Source organism: Homalodisca vitripennis, chromosome 3 (assembly GCF_021130785.1).
Source record: "Homalodisca vitripennis isolate AUS2020 chromosome 3, UT_GWSS_2.1, whole genome shotgun sequence".
Classification (NCBI taxonomy): Eukaryota; Metazoa; Arthropoda; class Insecta; order Hemiptera; family Cicadellidae; genus Homalodisca; species Homalodisca vitripennis.
The window spans coordinates 125,912,793-125,932,548 of NC_060209.1; the positions used below are offsets into that span (position 1 = coordinate 125,912,793).

General features: G+C 34.3%; 2 protein-coding genes across 2 annotated transcripts; both read right to left on the minus strand.

The window, feature by feature from the left end:
* Positions 1 to 1,251: 1,251 nt before the first annotated feature.
* On the minus strand, positions 1,252 to 18,783 carry LOC124358342. The gene is made up of 3 exons (XM_046810644.1): positions 16,008 to 18,783; positions 15,038 to 15,284; positions 1,252 to 1,393 (listed from the first exon to the last, which is right to left on the minus strand). Exons 1-3 carry the CDS (start codon positions 18,781 to 18,783, stop codon positions 1,252 to 1,254), a joined length of 3,165 nt encoding a protein of 1,054 aa, XP_046666600.1.
* A 136-nt stretch (positions 18,784 to 18,919) lies between these two features.
* Positions 18,920 to 19,540, minus strand: LOC124358343. The gene has a single exon (XM_046810645.1). The coding sequence runs from the start codon at positions 19,538 to 19,540 to the stop codon at positions 18,920 to 18,922; it is 621 nt and encodes a 206-aa protein (XP_046666601.1).
* Between the last annotated feature and the right edge of the window lie 216 nt (positions 19,541 to 19,756).

Sequence of the window (19,756 nt, forward strand, 5' to 3'; positions counted from 1 at the left end):
TTAAATTAGTTTACCTCCAAACTTATCTGTTTATAACAAACTAAAGTAGTATTAAATATATGGTTGTATTAAATAATACGATAAACATGCATAAAAACGTTAAAAAAGTATAAATTTAACTATTTTGAAATATTGACACAGATATCTATTTCACAAAAAGCGCACTAATTTATTTTAATTAAAAGTTTTTAAATTTTACATTTAAAAACAGTTTTTTGCGTTCTGTAATGACAAGTAAGTCCTTTGTACTCGTTCTTTCTAAATAATACGGAACCGTTTTATTATTTTTTTATTGTTTTTCATCACGGTGCTGTAATATATAGTGTGTTCATCCATAAAGTACGGAATATGTGATACATTTGAATAGTGAACTAATATTGCCATTAATTTTCAGTATTTTTCCGTAACATACGGATATGATGTAAGCAAATTCTAAATTTTTTTGCTTACAATTTTTTAGTTTTTGGATGGCATGTTGTATCCGTTATCTTGGCTTTAGGTGTAATATATAAAAAACGAAAAATATCATATAACATATCATTTGACATAGCTTTTTATTCAGAGTTCAATGGCGTAATATTACAATTGCAAGTCACCATTCTTCCAAACTATACGTTGCTACGTCGCGGACAGGCCCTGCTAGGGTATATTTTAGCGTATTTTAGCGGCTCTCATGTCCCAATACCTCTGCCAATGTTCCAAAATTGTTGACTGTATTGACTGTACGGTTACTTAGTCGTATGCGATTAACTCGTTTGAAACAAGTGTGTAAAGAATTAGGTGTTGCAGCATTCTTTATTGATTTCTGCAAATTGATAAAATGTCATTGATAGAATGAACCCCTGCTTGTGAGTATCGTACAACTGTGTCTCCCGGTTCGGTAGGTGTCTCTACCTCTTTCCTCATATTCATGTATGTCTCGGTCCATTATTAGGGCACATTTAGACATACGAAATACGTTTATACTAGGAGAGTCAAGAGTTGACTCTTGAAGGCTTCCTAGCAATATTATGTAAACTTCAACTGTGGAACTGTCCAAATGGCTTGTTTTACTTCAGTACTGCTCTCTATTGTGCGCTTGTGTTTTTTGTTTACAAGTGGGTGGCTCTATAAATATTCTAGGAATGAAAATTGAACATCTAATTGAGGAATTATATACTTTTACAATAATTTTTTTACTCTGCTAGAGCTGGCATCTTTTCCAACACTAACCGTAAAAACGACTAAATCGCAACAATCACATTTGTGTGGCTAGCACAGCATCCGTCCAGTCACGCTAGCCACAGGCAGTGTGGAGTAGCCTTCACATCCGAGTTTTGCTATGTTCAATTTCCGCCTGTCTCCACTGAATCCAAAGTTGCCGGCCCTAGAAATCCATTCCCTAGTCCCAGGGCTAAACAAACCAATGTCTTTCAAATAATATTCATCTACGGTATGAAAACATGTCCATCAATAGTCAAAAGTACACAACAAAAACGAGAAATATTCATTATAAGTAACTTATGTAATATATTCACTAAATACGTACTAACAGCTTGTTTTTATGTCGGGAAACAGTTGACCAAAGCAAACTGTGTAGTTTGTAAACTGACTTGGCCTCTGTCAGCGCACGTATTGAAATACGACTTCCTCCACAGTGACAGTATATTCCTTCACAGGTCGTTATTTATCTCTGTAGGTCGGGTCCCAACACAAAAGTGTTTAATACCTTAAAACAAAGGAAAATTAAATATGTCATCATGTAATTTTTCATGTGACATAGCATGCCAAGGACATACTTGGGTAGTTGTCGTAGAACATGTAATATACTATTACTATTATACACTTTAAATAAATGGTTAAACTTAATTTGTATTCTGATGATTATAGCTAGAAATAACAAATAACTCAGTATGATATAAATGTGAACTTTAATGATGATAAATTAATTGACACACAAGTTTGAATTTTGAAATAAGATGGAGGATACAATAATAATGGTAAATTTTTAAATACAATTCTTAAATTTTAGGGCAGGGTGGTCGTGCTGGCTTAATGAAATAGAAATATTGGGTATTTTTTTTAAATAAAAGATATTGTAATTTTGAAAAATAATTTTGTTAAAATTTAATTCTATTAATTTTGAATTATTAACCAAATTGAATGTTCCTGGGTTTTATGTTCTTCCAATGAATCACTGTTAAACTTAAAAAGAATTTTCTCACCCAATGTCTGTCTTCTGCTTCTTTGTACTTCAGTGATAATAAGAATTTAATAAAATAACCTTTCAAATACTGCTGAATAAATGTAACCAGTTTCTTTATTTAAAATAATAATCTTGCTTCACTTCTTCCAGATCCCTCTCTCCTCTTCACCTTTCAAAAATCTGCTCTCTTCACTCTTCAATCATCCCTGCACACTGTATCACTGACTTTAGTTCACTTTATAACTTTTGAATTTTATATGTAATAAGGTGAATTTTGATTAATTTTGATATATTTAATTTTGTATTTATTATTGTTTGTATTAAAATTTAAGACAATTTATAAATAATTATTCCTTAATTATTATTACTAACAAATTTCTAAATTAAATTAAATATTGAAATGAATGTGAGATGGTTGTATGAAATGAGTCATTACAAACACAACACGTTTTTAGTTTATTTTAAATGTGGTAGGATTTTTAAAACACATCCTATATTGCTTGGTAAGCGTTAACGATATTGTACCGTATGACGATAACACATGGAGGTGGTGACTTCTGAGGTCGTAGTAATAAATACTAGGAATACAAAGTGTACTTATAAGTTCAGTTTAGTTACGAAAACCACTTTTAGATGGTAAAGGAAAAGTTATGTACTGCCACGTTGCTGCCAATTATAATATAATAACTAAAAAGTATATCTTCTAGGTGGGCCTAAAATATCCAATGTTCTATTGAATTATGCGTACGACGTTTTACTTTACAAAACAATAATATTTCACTTCCCTTCACAATAGGTAGACTCACAACCCTGTAGTCTAAGAACGGTTATTTCTAGAAGAGGAGTAGAAGTTGAGAAGTGGTAGCCATCTATTCAAACAACACGTGAGATACATCAGCTACGTAAACTCGCCTAAAACAAATTCGCGACGGTATTAGCCATTTAATGATACAAATTACTATTTATAACAACGTGCTCGTCGCCATAAGGACGACGCCACAACTTTTATCTATCTCCATCAAGCAAATAAAAGATCTTCAAGGGTAAGTTACTTTACTATTCACATCTTTACTTTACGTTACATTCATTTTATACGTTTGGCATCAAAGGGCTAATTTAATAATACGAAAAGATACATTTTACTTACGGACAAAGCGCGCGAGGTCTGATCGGTTACGTAGTTGGGCTGCTACAAAGGGTTAGAAGAAAAAAATTCATACGCGTGCCAATTAGGTAGTTACTCCGCCCAATAATTTAGTTCCGGAACATTGGATGTAAAATAATATTATATTATACTGGCTGATTAGGTTGCGAAATTTACATTGTATGAAATTTAATTAACTAATTTACGGTACAGAATATCCCCCTGTTTTGATTTCGCAACCTAGTTAGTCGCTTTACTTTAAACATATTCTAAATAACAAACTTAATTCAACCTTTTATTCATTACATAAATTCAAATTCAACCATAACAATACGATAGCGCGGGGTTTCAAAAGTTTCCTATGAAATCCGCTAGATCGCATGCCAATGCAGTTCTATGACTGCTCGCTTAGGGACCAAAAATAGAAAATCAATTTAGGCAAACTATTTTCATGCAGTGCACGTTGCAGCGTTTTAGAATTTGCGGGTCGTTGCAAGAATAAGGGCATTTAAGGCGATTAAATCGTAAACAAGTGTAGTGTAGTGTTTTGTTATATAGGCGCCACATTCATACTTCTTTTTTGCATTAATACCAGTGTTTTGTTTATAGTGTTGTGCCGTTTAATACCCTGAGACTCGCGGACAAGTTACCAATATGGATCGAATATTTTGGAATGAAACGTCCCCTCACGAGAAGCTAAGTCTCACATTTCTTATTAATACTGCATCACTCTTAATATATATATATTTTACATACAACATCCTATACATCTTACATCTACATGAATTTTAACACTTCAAATATATCTACAAAATTCAACATTTCGGCCTACATACAAAACACAGACAATTTTTCATATTTGATTCCCTCATTACAAACAGACAGGATCAACTTTGTCTCATTTCTTTACACTAAGTCTATTTACAAATTTTTTTTCTATATTTTATTTCGATTGACACATTCGTTAAGAATTCACCAAACAGTTAACTTCCTGGATTTTATCTTATCTTTTAAATTTGGCAGCAAGTGGTTCCTTAAGCTAGGGATGCTACAAAATTTTTTTTTTATTTATACAGAACAGGTCTTAATTTAATTTTAAATCTACAATATGAACCTTTTTTACATTCAAAACATTTTCAGTGTGTTGTACAATACAAGTTACAGGGCTTAAAAAATATAAAATTCTATAAATTCCTACATATTTTGGTGATAATTTTGCACAAAACTTTTCTACCTTATTGCTTAAATAGTGGGTTCTAATCCATACTAAGGAATGCAACTTAAAGGGATGTTTTACATTTTGCTCTGAGTACTTTTGTCTATTACTGTTAAGTGCTACACTCCTTTTTACATTCACCACAGCTCTCTTTAAATTGTTTACAACAGTTTCCTTGGACAAATTCTCACCAATTAGATCATTTAGCTTCCATAAATTAGATAAAGCATTATTACAGGAATGATTAAACATTAAATCAAAGGCAGCAAAACCTGTGCTTTCATTATGGGCGGTGTTTAAACTTAATTGTATATAGCCTAGGTCATTATCCCAATTACTATGACAGTTGTGATAGAAACTACGTAATAATGTAGATATGTTTCTAATATGCCTTTCTGATTGATTTCCATTAGCCCTGTAAGGCGCTAGTCTACGGTGTTCAATAAAATTCTTAAATAAGAACTTCTTAAAATACAGTGATGTAAAATATGCGGCATTGTCTGACACTATTATTTTAGGTACAGAAAAGTTGTTAAAAATTATACGGTCTAATTTATTACATATTTCACCACTCTTACATTCCCTCAAAGGGATTAGCCATAGAAATTTACTGGCGGCATCTACAACTACAAGTAAATATACATTGCTGTTTCTAGTTCTCACTAAGGGACCTAAAAGATCTATGAATAAACAATCCATATTGTTCTTAAATGGCACAGATGCTAATTCGCCTTCATATTTTCTTTGGCACACTTTACTCATTTTACAAACATTACATTCTTTGACTTTTGCCTTTATAATTTCGTCTAAATCAGGTCTATAAAAATACTGATTAATTTTTCTTTGCGTTCTAGCAATGCCTAAATGACCTCCTATTAAAGAACTGTGGAAGAATTCATATACTAAATCAACTAACTGTACAGGCAAAAATATCTTACTCTTACTTTTTACATTCCTTTTGTACATCAGTAAATTGTTTTTTTATAAAATAACATAAATTGTTACTATTGCTTTTTATAGATTGAATGATTCGCTGAGTTTCTTTATCTTGAAGTTGATATTTTTCTAAATCTTTAAACGCTAATGGCAAATCATTAATTAACAACCACAAATTATCCTTGTTATTGCACTTATTATTTATCTGCATTTTAGGCTTTACATTAGATGTTCGTTTACATGTTTGCCTTCGGGAGGAGTTTGAATGGCAGAAGGAAATCGATAATCTATTTTTATCCTGGTCTGGAACGTTCCGGCAGTCACTGGGGCTCGGATCAGCTGTTCCCGTCGACCCGCCCTCAAACATACGTGAAAGGGCGTCTGCCAGCGCATTATCGGTGGAACTTTTAAATTCCACCTCAAATGGCAAATTCAAAATCCTCTCGATCCACCGGGCAAGTCTTCCTACCTTCCTTTTGTGATTGAGGACGTAGGATAAAGCTTGGTTATCAGTTATTAATTTAAAGGTTCTTACTTCTAAAAATTCGTGCCATTTTTCTATGCAAATTAGTGCACTCAAAGCTTCTTTTTCATAAACAGTATATTTTAATTCGGCATCAGTAAATTTCCTAGAGTAATAGGCTATTGGCATTAATTCATTTTGGTCGTTTTCCTGTAACAAACAACCACCTGCGGCTATTCCACTAGCATCTGTCATTACTATAAATTGCTTTGAAAAATCGGCTAACTGGAGTACAGGAGGATTCATTATAGTTTCTTTTAACTTTACAAACGAATCTTGACATTCACTTGTCCAAACAAATTTAGCGTTTTTCCTTCTTAAACGATTTAAAGGATTACATAATTCGGCATAATTATTTATAAATTTTGAAAAGAAATTGGTCATACCTAAAAACTGTGAAATTTGTTTGGCGTTCTTAGGCGGCGTAAATTCTCTTATACTCCTTGTTCGCTCGGGATCTATAGTTACTGTATTATTTTTTATTAAGTTCCCCAAAAAGGAGATTTCCTCAAAACAAAACTTTGCTTTCTCTAGGTTTGCCGTTAAGCCATGTTTGCTTAGTCTATTTACAATCTCTCTGACATGTACTAAATGCGAATCAAGGTCTTTACTGTACACTAAGATATCATCACAAAAATTTATCACATATTTAAATTTTATATTGTCTAGGACTTTGCCCAGATAGGCGGACAATACAGCACTACCAACATGTAAACCAAAGGGTACTCGTTTAAATTTATATTTACCAAATATAGTGCTAAATGAGGTAAGATCTTGACTATCAGGTGATAATGGACATTGCAAAACACTTTTTCTTAAATCTATTATTGAAAAATATTTGGCTCCACTAAGATGTTGATAATAATTATTTAAATCACCAATGGAAAAATCAATTATCTGTAACTTTTTATTTAATTCGGTATAATTGACTACAAGTCTGTCCTTTTTGGTTAAAAAGGCTGGACTGGAGTAGGCTGAAGTACTGGGTTCAATTATTCCTTGGTCCAACCAATCCTGTATTATTGTTTTCATCTTATTTACAGTAGGAGGGCTCATAAAATAAGGCCTAATATTTACAGGTGTGGGGTCATTTAGAATTAATCTCACTTCCAAATCTAGAGCCTCTCCTAATTTTGGATTAAAAACATTTGGAAAATCCCCTATAAGGTTTTGTATCTCAGCCTCAGCTCTAGTGCACCCTATTTTTACATCAATGCTGTTTACTTCATGTTCAAAAGGCTGTTGTCTGACAATAGTTATTTTCTCATTACAATTGAATTTAAAATAACATGAATCTCCATCAAGATCTAAAATTAATTTGCTACTAGATATAAATGGGTTTCCCAATACAATGTCCCATTTTAAATTATCCAATACAATAAATTTTACTTTCCAACAAAATTTAGAAATTTTTATCTTAGCATAACAGTAACCAAAACATTTTATTTCAGTGTTATTTGCAGCAAACATTCTATCATCTGACTTCATTAATTTTGAAACATTTTTATTCAACAATAGGCTATCATAAAATTCTTTACTAATTATATCTCTTGTAGCACCAGTATCTAATAAGCAGTTTGTTTTTACATTTTTACCCACTATAGCTTCAATTAAAGGCATATTGTTACACTGTCTAACATTTAGTCTTAAATTAGGTTTTCTATAGTTTAATTTACTCCAATTTTTAATTACCTTACCATAGACTCTCATAAAATAGTGTTTTTCTTTTCTTACTGTATTACTATTTATAAAATTATTATTCTTAAACTTATGAAACCGGGGAGGGATATTTTTAGGTGTTTTGTGTAATACCACTCCCCTATCGACTAGTTTTTTGGATTCCTAAAACAATTTTTTGCTAAGTGACCAGGCCTATTACAATTGAAACATAACTTTGGTTTTTTGACAGTAGGCCTACTTTTTCTAAGTTCAACATGTGGTGGATACATGTTGTTAACATATGTCTTACTTAATTTGTCCCTTAAGTTATCATTAAAGGTTATATTGTTACTAGCTATACACACATTTTCCAAATCTGTAAAACAAATGGGATTGTTTTCAAAAATTAACTTATTTCTATCTGTAGGCTTAATACCTCTTTTTATACAAGTTACCAAGTCCTGTTCACTTATGTTACACAATAAAACTTGACTGAGCTCTTTGATGTCATAGATGTATTCATACAGTGGCTCATCAATCCTTTGTGGCCTATAAACTAAATCTAGTCTAAGTCTTTCAATTAGGCCTACAGGGATAAAAGCACTAATTAATTCCCTGTGTAGATAGTTGACATTGGGCATGATAGACTTACACTGTATTATTTTGGCTAAAAGTGGACCTTTTGCATAACATGGTAACAATGCTAAAATTTCATTTTATGATAGGCTAGTTTCACATTTTAGTTTTAACAAAGTTTTCAAAAAGTTTATTAGCTCAGGTACTACTAAGCCATTTGTTACTGTAAAATTTTGTAAATAACATTCTACAGGGTTGTTTAACTTATTAAACATATTTAAACCAGACATAGGTTGACTAATACAATCATTGTTTGCATTATAAATAGGCATTATAGGCAAAGTGGAGGTACTGGCAGTAGGCTGTGATATTGTTGGTGGTTGGACAGAAATAGGGCCTATTTGTTCTTTCACTGCCTGTTCCATAGCCTCATCTTGTTCTAATGATTCATTTAAATTGGCTTCTAACACTTTAAGCTGTTCTAGGTTCACTGTAGGTAGCAAGTTTTTAGCTAATTGTTGTTCAACATTTACTAGCCTACACTTTAAAGCTGATAAAGTTTCACTATGTACAGAACTTAGTTCTAGCTGGTTGTCTAAAAATAAACGGTTTATTAAATGTTTACACTTTTCTTGGAATTTGGTGATTTCTAAAGGTGAACTAGCACTGTTCAATTCACTGCACCCATGTTCTAATAATATCACTTTTTCACTGAGAAGTTTTACTTCCTGATTGTGGTCTATTTTTAATAGGCTACTAGCAGTAGGTAAAATATTGTTTCTCAAACACTGTCTTAAGGACTTTCTGAGTTCATTTACTGTACTGTCACTATTTAATTTAATACCTCTAGATATCAGTTCAAATACCAACTCATCTTTAGACATATATTCTATTTTAATGGCAGGCATTGTGGCGTTTTCACTCAGTTTCACCCAGTTGATGGCAGAGTAGGCATATCAACAGCAGAGTTGCGCAATAAAATTGTGTACCGTATGACGATAACACATGGGGGTGGTGACTTCTGAGTAGTAGTAATAAATACTAGAAATACAAAGTGTACTTATAAGTTCAGTTTAATTACGAAAACTTAAAAGCACCACTTTTAGATGGTAAAGGAAAAGTTATGTACTGCCACGTTGCTGCCAATTATAATATAATAACTAAAAAGTATATCTTCTAGGTGGGCCTAAAATATCCAATGTTCTATTGAATTATGCGTACGACGTTTTACTTTACAAAACAATAATATTTCACTTCCCTTCACAATAGGTAGACTCACAACCCTGTAGTCTAAGAACGGTTATTTCTAGAAGAGGAGTAGAAGTTGAGAAGTGGTAGCCATCTATTCAAACAACACGTGAGATACATCAGCTACGTAAACTCGCCTAAAACAAATTCGCGACGGTATTAGCCATTTAATGATACAAATTACTATTTATAACAACGTGCTCGTCGCCATAAGGACGACGCCACAACTTTTATCTATCTCCATCAAGCAAATAAAAGATCTTCAAGGGTAAGTTACTTTACTATTCACATCTTTACTTTACGTTACATTCATTTTATACGTTTGGCATCAAAGGGCTAATTTAATAATACGAAAAGATACATTTTACTTACGGACAAAGCGCGCGAGGTCTGATCGGTTACGTAGTTGGGCTGCTACAAAGGGTTAGAAGAAAAAAATTCATACGCGTGCCAATTAGGTAGTTACTCCGCCCAATAATTTAGTTCCGGAACATTGGATGTAAAATAATATTATATTATACTGGCTGATTAGGTTGCGAAATTTACATTGTATGAAATTTAATTAACTAATTTACGGTACAGAATCTAACACTTGAAGTGTTGTAAAGTTGCATTTCCTTCTGTATGTTTGTTCTTAAGTATCTCATGTAGCTTAATAAAATGTATTATAGACTTGAAACGTTGTATGCCACCTCATCAAAGCCTGTTACACTAAACGAGTTATAAAACTAGAAAAAATACATAATTTATGCCATAATTGAGTTAACCATATTGAAAATTAAAAACTTCTTTGTGACTATATGAATAATGTTTAGTATAATTAAGTATTCTTAAAACGTTAAGCATTTCTTAGAACTGATAAAAAGGATGATCATTGCATTAATTTATGATACCTCTGATGAAACAAATACAATATTAGCTATCGTAAACATTCAAAACAACTCCGCCCAAAACTGTTTCTCTATACATAGATAGAATTCTTGTCGTACTCTTTGTCCTTCTTTAAATAGTTTTGAATTTGGTGGACGCGCTTATAATAGAGCGAAAAGGAGTTGACACCGAATAAACGTGGTTATGAGTAAATATTAGTGCTCAGATATCCATGTATTATTGGATTCCAACGCGATTATAATGGAGTGAAAAGGAGTTGAGATCGGCTAAATATGATTACGAGTAAATATTACTGCTCTGATATTCCTGTATTATTGGATACGGACGCGCTTATAATGGAGCGAAAAGGAGTTGAGACCGAATAAACGTGGTTATGAGTAAATATTAGTGCTCAGATATCCCTGTATTATTGTATACGGACGCTCTTATAATAGAGCGAAAAGCAGTTGAGACCGAATAAACGTGGTTATGAGCAAATACGAGTTGCTACAAATGCTAATAATTATTTCATTAATTATAGCACTAACATTCAGAATCCTCGTATTAGTGCTCAGATATCCATGTATTATTGGATTCGAACCCGATTATAATGGAGTGAAAAGGATTTGAGACCGACTAAATATGGTTACGAGTAAATATTACTGCTCAGATATCCCTGTATTATTGTATACGGACGGACTTATAATAGAGTGAAAAGGAGTTGAAACTGAAAAAACGTGGTTATGAGTCAATATTAGTGCTCAGATATCCCTGTATTATTGTATACGGACGGACTTATAATAGAGTGAAAAGGAGTTGAAACTGAAAAAACGTGGTTATGAGTAAATACGAGTTGCTACAAATGCTAATAATTATTTCATTAATTATAGCACTAACATTCAGAGTCCTCGTATTAGTGCTCAGATATCCATGTATTATTGGATTCAAACGCGATTATAATGGACTGAAAAGGATTTGAGACCTAATAAATATGATTACGAGTAAATATTACTGCTCAGATATCCCTGTATTATTGTATACGGACGGACTTATAATAGAGTGAAAAGGAGTTGAAACTGAAAAAACGTGGTTATGAGTAAATATTAGTGCTCAGATATCCATGTATTATTGGATTCAAACGCGATTATAATGGACTGAAAAGGATTTGAGACCTAATAAATATGATTACGAGTAAATATTACTGCTCAGATATCCCTGTATTATTGTATACGGACGGACTTATAATAGAGTGAAAAGGAGTTGAAACTGAAAAAACGTGGTTATGAGTAAATATTAGTGCTCAGATATCCATGTATTATTGGATTCAAACGCGATTATAATGGACTGAAAAGGATTTGAGACCTAATAAATATGATTACGAGTAAATATTACTGCTCAGATATCCCTGTATTATTGTATACGGACGGACTTATAATAGAGTGAAAAGGAGTTGAAACTGAAAAAACGTGGTTATGAGTAAATATTAGTGCTCAGATATCCATGTATTATTGGATTTGAACGCGATTATAATGGAGTGAAAAGGATTTTAGACTGAATAAATATGATTATGAGTAAATATTACTGCTCAGATATCCCTGTATTACTGGATATGGACGCGCTTATAATGGAGCGAAAAGGAGTTGAGACCGAATAAACGTGGTTATGAGTAAATATTAGTCCTCAGATATCCATGTATTATTGGATTCCAACACGACTATAATGGAGTGAAAAGTACTTGAGACCGAATAAAACGTATTTATGGGTAAATATTATGACTGATATATTGCACTGAAGGGCCATGAATCGTCTACGCTCGATTTGTGTCCGGCCTGTTATTCTAATGTTACCGATGGGTGAATTTGCAACTAGAGAAATACTGCATTTTTGTTGTATTGTTTTGGTATTAGAAAATGCAATATTACAAATTTTCTTACACGTTTAAACTGAAGGAACATCGACCTCGTTTTCATAATACTGTTTTTACTGAGTAAAAGTTGATGATTAATCAAGGAAATTAATTCTTGTCAACACTAACAATAATACCTACTTATTAACGGTTAAGATTCAGTCTTATGAACAATCTGCTTGAACACTTTAAAATATGGCAAGCTATTTTGTTCTACTAAAAAGCTATTTAGTATTTTTACAGACGATCCATACGATAGGTAAGACGAATCTGAAAAATGTTACATTCTTGAAATAACTGTATTACATCTGAATTCTTTCTTGATAAAGGAACCATTCACACATTTTTCATTAAATTTGTTTTCATATTAGTGTTTAAATAATAAAATTTTACAAACCACGCCACTATCAATTGATGTTTATCTGTTAGGTTACATGTGTTAATATGTTACATGTTTCAATCTCTTATAGTTGTATTTGAGTTTGTTTTTTTTTTTTTTGTATTGTTAAATTAATTTATTCTGCTACGTTCTCGCTGCTATCATGGTTACCCATAAGACCAATATAAAAAAACTCGCTAACGCTCGAAATTCCATGGAGTGACTGGAAAAAAAAAAAAAAAACTGAAGGAACATCGACCTCGTTTTCATAATACTGTTTTTACTGAGTAAAAGTTGATGATTAATCAAGGAAATTAATTCTTGTCAACACTAACAATAATACCTACTTATTAACGGTTAAGATTCAGTCTTATGAACAATCTGCTTGAACACTTTAAAATATGGCAAGCTATTTTGTTCTACTAAAAAGCTATTTAGTATTTTTACAGACGATCCATACGATAGGTAAGACGAATCTGAAAAATGTTACATTCTTGAAATAACTGTATTACATCTGAATTCTTTCTTGATAAAGGAACCATTCACACATTTTTCATTAAATTTGTTTTCATATTAGTGTTTAAATAATAAAATTTTACAAACCACGCCACTATCAATTGATGTTTATCTGTTAGGTTACATGTGTTAATATGTTACATGTTTCAATCTCTTATAGTTGTATTTGAGTTTGTTTTTTTTTTGTATTGTTAAATTAATTTATTCTGCTACGTTCTCGCTGCTATCATGGTTACCCATAAGACCAATATAAAAAAACTCGCTAACGCTCGAAATTCCATGGAGTGACGTGCACTATAATCGAACTCAGTGTTCCTCATATAGAAATGAAGCCATATGCACAAAATTTCATGTCTATAGGACAGTTTGTTTACGAAATATAACGCGGACAGACAGAAATTATAGTTTTCCATCCCGAAGAGTGATAGGCTTCTCTGAAGCCCAGCCAATATGGCCGATACTACACAGTTAACAACTTTAAACTTCCGGCAGTCGCAGCAGTACGATTGTCGGTTTCCGGGCAAACAGAACTTCTGATACTTGCTTTGTGTCGACAAGCAAACTATTCAACAACAAAGTTTCGAAGTCATATGGCTAAGCTTTGAAGTTTGCTCAAAGTAACATGTAAAAGCATTCTCAGTGCTGTTAAAAATGTTAATTGTGTTGTTAGTTTGCTTACTTCCACAATGCTAACTAGTGGTTTACATAAAGGTCAAGTAGTATTGTTATAACGTGTGTTATGTTTTGTTGATAAAGTTGATACTAATTGCTTCTATTTTTAGTTGAAAGAGCTTATTTACATCAAGGTATCTAAATATTATAAAAGTCTCTTTGTATATAACAATAGGTAAATATCACTTCCACAAGCATTAGCTGAGTTATACACACGAAAGATAATACAATAAAGTGAAGTGAGATCAATACCAAGTTTGTCACATGTGGACCCAAGCCGAGTACTAATGACTTTGATTCGGTCACGTTTCCCACGGCCAATTCAATATCGTCCTTTGTTAACCGTTGTTCCTCACTGCCATCTGTCCACTCTACGATTTGTTACAATCCTCTAGATCGAGTCCTGGCAATCGAGACAAATTTACAGAGCAAAAGTTCTTTTACTTCTTAATCTGTAATTATATCCAATATTAAAAGTGTAGCTTCGTATTATTAAGTATATCTAAGATACCACCTGACCAATGTATTACTAATGTTAAAATCTTAGTAAAGTACTAAATATTTAACTAACTGTACGGTAGCTTTAAATACACCCATTAAAAATATTAATATGTAAAATGTTATATTTTAAATAGTTCAACGAAATTCATTAAAGCTGTCCCTGACACCATCACAGTGAGCAGGTAGCGGCAGTTCATCATATATGTTTAGGCCAAATCTGTCGTTAATACCGGTAACGTGTTCAATAAGCAAGCAATTTGAATGTAATATGTTTTATAACCTAAACCATCTTACACAAAACGTTAGCCAAAATCGTTTACTATTAAATTTTACAATTTAACTACAATATTGTGCCTGAGAAAATATTTTTAAATCTTCACTATTTTAAATACATTCTGTTCATTTACAATTATTGTCCATTAAATAAAGTTAAATATATTGATAATGAACTGATTTTAAGGAGAGGTAGTGTTGGCGGCGCGCATGACGGGCCTTGAATACTGGTATATTTATATGAAATGAAACACTAATCGTTTTTGAACGAACTGAACTTGTATTTACTCAAACTAAAATGTTAATACAAAAAGTGGAATAAGCGGACTGTATTGTAATACAGCTAGCTGGCGCTAGCTGTCCTAAACTATATGTAATGTAGAGAGCTGTGTGCTCTCTACCCTACGCCTCCGGAGTACAATGAAGAACTGACTAGAGGAGACTCGTTCTAGGCCCCTGTCCCAAGTAAAGGTTCTTTCTTGCTCCCACGAGGCGTGAGGGCCAGCCCCTCCCGCCCTGAAGCGACCCTACCATAAACCTGGGGGTAACATCCCTTGGTTCGTGGAAGGCCACCTCTAACAATGGGAGTGAAAGCTCTGTCGCCTCCCACGCCCTGAGAACAAGAACTCCATACCTCCAGGCGACCTTGTCATAAATATTAGGGATGTCACCCGTAAAATCTAAGACAACAAATCTCCCCTCTAACAATACAATAATAAACTAACAGTAAGATACTAAACTAATTACAAATATATTTATACCTAACATAAATGAACTATATCTAATAAACAAATAAAATAATGTCTAAGACCGGGCCGTAACATACTCCCCGCCTTGAAATATTGATTTCAAAACTAATTGATTTGTTGAAGCTATGTGATGAAACATTCTAAATTTCTACTAATGACACATGTGCAGGACGAAACAATGAAACTAAACAATGGAACAATACTAATCAAAATATAAATCTATAAAATGTATGTGTACAAGACAAAACTTAAACATGGTAGTAAGCAGAACAAGGATAATTAAATTGAAAATCTAATTTACATTTACTATAGTTTTTACACAGAGTTAATAACAACAAAGATTATGAAAATATTGAAATTGAAACAAATACAATGAAATATTCAACTATAAATCAATCTGTTATTAATACACAATTAAACACAGACAGTTTGTAATTAGAAATGATGACACGGTTGAGTAGAATACCCACGACTGAATAGAACTGCAAACAATTGGATGTGTGTCTTTGAACTTCGCTACTATAATTGAAAATTACTACTTAAACTAAGCTATGCTATACAACGGACTAAACTATGAGTATTTGAGGTCACTATGATGTTAAATGTATGATTAACTATATACACGAATACACTGGCCTTCGCTTTACACATTACACTCTTGCACTGTATTAGGTTCTAGGGGGAGGATACATAGCTTGTTGACTGCTCTCCTGAAGGTGCCAGACGACGTCTTTACGGTGGCGACTCGGATCCTATTGTCCGCTCCAGGATGGACCGCCACCACTCGACCTGTAACCCACTTGAGAGGGGGCAAGTTGTCTTCTTTCAGGAGAACTAGTTGATTGAGCTGGATGTTGGCTGCTTCTGATCTCCACTTTGGCCGTTGTTGTAAGAGAGACAGATATTCTTTGGACCATCGTGTCCAAAAGTGCTGCGCAATCTGCTGTGTCCCCTGCCAATGTGACAACCTGTTTAATTGAATGTAACAAATGTTCGGTTCAGGTAATGCGGTTAAAGCATCACCAGTGAGAAAGTGACCAGGGGTTAATGGTGAAAGGTCATTTGGGTCAGTGGAAAGGGGAGTGAGAGGACGAGAGTTCAAGCAAGCTTCAATCATTGTTAAAGTAGTGTAAAATTCCTCGAAGGTGAGTGAGGCGTTGGCTACAACTCGTTTCAAATGATGTTTCACTGACCGAACAGCAGCTTCCCATAAGCCTCCGAAATGAGGGGATCGGGGTGGAATGAAGTGCCACTTAATGAGGTGAGCGGTTGATTCTTCGACGATTCTTCTCTGATGTTCTTCGTTTGTAAACAGATCTTGAAGCTCTCGAAGCTCTCTCTCTGCGCCTACGAAATTGGTGCCATTGTCCGAGTACATGTTTGTAACAATTCCTCGTCGTGAAATAAATCTCTTGAATGCTGCTATAAATGCTTCACTGGTCATGTCTGTTACTACTTCTAAATGTACAGCTTTGGTTGCAAGACATACAAATATCACTATGTATCCCTTCGATGTAGGACTGTTTCGTCTTTTTGAGGCTTTAATATATACTGGGCCGCTGATATCAGTGCCAGTATTACTGAAAGGTCGACATGGGCGTACTCGATCTGATGGTAAGACACCCATCTGAGGTTGCGTTGTTTTTGGATTAGCCTTAAAACACTTGACGCAACTGTGTATGGTACGTCTTGCTAAATTTCGTCCATTAAGGGGCCAATATCGTTGCCGCAACGATGCAAGCAGCAGTTGAGGTGCCGCATGCAGAAGTCTGATGTGCTCATGACGAAAAATAAGTTCTGTTAGATGTGACTTGTATGGTAAAACAATGGGATGTTTTTGATCTATTTTGATTTCTGCATGTTTTAATCTCCCGCCTACTCTGATGAGTTTCTCGGGACCAAAAAAAGATTGAAGATTCCACAATGGACTGTCTTTCCTAATCTTCTTTCCTTCCATGAGCCTATTATAATCTTCTCTCATGTAATGTTCCTGTTCTGCTCTGATGAGATGATTTGTGGCATGGTTGAGCTCTTCTGTAGTTAATGGACCTGTAAGTTTATGATGTGAATTCTTCAGGTTGCTGATGAATCTAAGACAATACGCTGTAACTCTTGTGAGTTTGCTTAAAGATGAGTATTTTGCAACATCTATTAGTGGCTCAGTGCTGACAACCGCCAATGTAGTTGGTATTAGTTTTTGTTCTGGTACATCTGAAATTCTACTCAAATCAAATTTGGGCCATTCACTAGAATTTTGTATTAACCATTCTGGGCCATGCCACCATAATTTGTTATCGATAATTTGAATCGGATTTAAACCTCTTGATATCAGATCTGCTGGGTTGTCGTTGGTTCTTACGTGCCTCCAACTACATCTTTCAGTCGTCAATTCTTGAATAATTTTCACCCGATTAGCAACGTAAGTTTTCCATTTTGATGCTGATGAAGTGATCCAAGCCAGAACTATTGAGGAGTCGGTCCATAGTGTGTATCCATCAACTTTAATGCCAGTATCCAATACTTTAGTTACAAGTTTCGATAGTAGCAGCGCGGCACACAATTCCAATCTAGGAATGGTCATTTTTTGAAGTGGTGATACCCTAGATTTTGAGCATAATAATTGTGTTGACACGCGTCCGTCAGTATCGGTTGTTCGTATGTACACACATGCTCCATACGCCCTTTCTGAGGCGTCACAAAACCCATGTATTTCTTTTTGGATTGCGTGACCTACTGTGATGTGCCTTTGTATTTGAAGTTGTTTCAAAGTTGAGAGCTGTTGTCGGTGTGTCTGCCACGATGTATGAAGATCACATGGAAGAGATTCATCCCAACTCACATCTCTTACCCACAACTCTTGCATGAACAGTTTGAATTTCAAAACTACAGGCCCTACAAGTCCTAAAGGATCGAATAAACTGGCTATTTCTGACAGAACAGAACGCTTTGATATCTTGTCATGTGGCTTTCTCTCAGTAGATGCGTAATGGAACATGTCGGTCTCAGAGTTCCACCACATACCAAGCACTTTGTACTGTTTATTTTGTTCTTGTTTCGCTCTATTTTTATCTGGGATTGTTTCCAACAATTCCTTCGAATTTGAATTCCATTTTCTTAAATTAAATCCTCCTGAGTTAAGCATTTGCGACATTTGTGTTTGAATGACTTTAGCGTCCTCGAGTGTTTTTGCACCTGTCATAAGATCATCTACATAGAAATCTGATAGCGCTATAGATGAGGCTATAGGATATGTTGATCGTTCATCTGTGGCCAGTTGATGGAGGGTCCTGATTGCTAAGAAGGGTGCTGCTGCTGTACCATAGGTGACAGTTTTTAACCTATAGACTTTTAGAGGTTGATCTCTACCTTGTCTCCATAGTATGCGCTGTAAGTCCAGTTGTTTCTCATTAATGTATACCTGGCGGTACATTTTCTCTATATCTGCACTTAATACGTATGTATGATATCGAAATCTTGCTAAGATTGAGAAGACATCTTGCTGAATGGTAGGACCAACTAAAAGACAGTCATTTAATGATCGACCACTGCTCGTTTTGGCCGAAGCATCAAATACAACTCTGAGCTTCGTTATACAGCTCTGAACTGTCTTCTCTAACGACAGGTAGATGCGGAATGTAATATACTGGACCAACTGGCTTCACGTTGGGTTCCACCGCTTCCATATGCCCTAGTGCTTCATATTCATTCATGAATTGTGAATATGCTGCATGTAGATTGGGATCTCTTTCTAATTTTCTTTCCAGTTGACTAAATCGAGATTCAGCTGTTTTCTTGGACTCACCTAGACTATTTATGTCATCACTACATGGCAAGTTAACTACATATTTGCCTGTAGAATTCCTGTACGTTGTTTCTGTGTACATCCGTTCACACGTGGTAGTTTGACTGGCTGGGGATGTGTGAACGTCACAATCTTCAATTTCCCAGAAACGTTGCACTTGCCTTGTTACTTGATCATCTATAGATAAATTGCATGTCAAGGTTGGTTGTTGTTTCCTAGTAGCAACCCTACCAGAGGCGACCCAACCTAATGATGTCTTTTGGAAAATTGGCGCCGATCTGTGTGGTCTCACCTGTCCAACACACAATAAACTAAAAAAGAGCTCTGCTCCTATGAGCATGTCTATTGGCCCTGGTGAGTTAAAATTAAAATCTGCTAGAGTCATTGTTGATGGCAGATTCCAATTGCTTGTGTCAATCTGAGTGTGGGGCAAATCGTTAGTTATTTTAGGTAAAATGAGACAGCTTAATGTAGTTTTGTAAGCATTATGTTGTGAGTGGATGGTGCAATAGACAACGTGTGAGATGGAGGCTTGCCTATTTCCGATGCCAGTGATTTGGATATTTGAGCGTACCTTTTGCAAATTTAATGCTCTCACCAT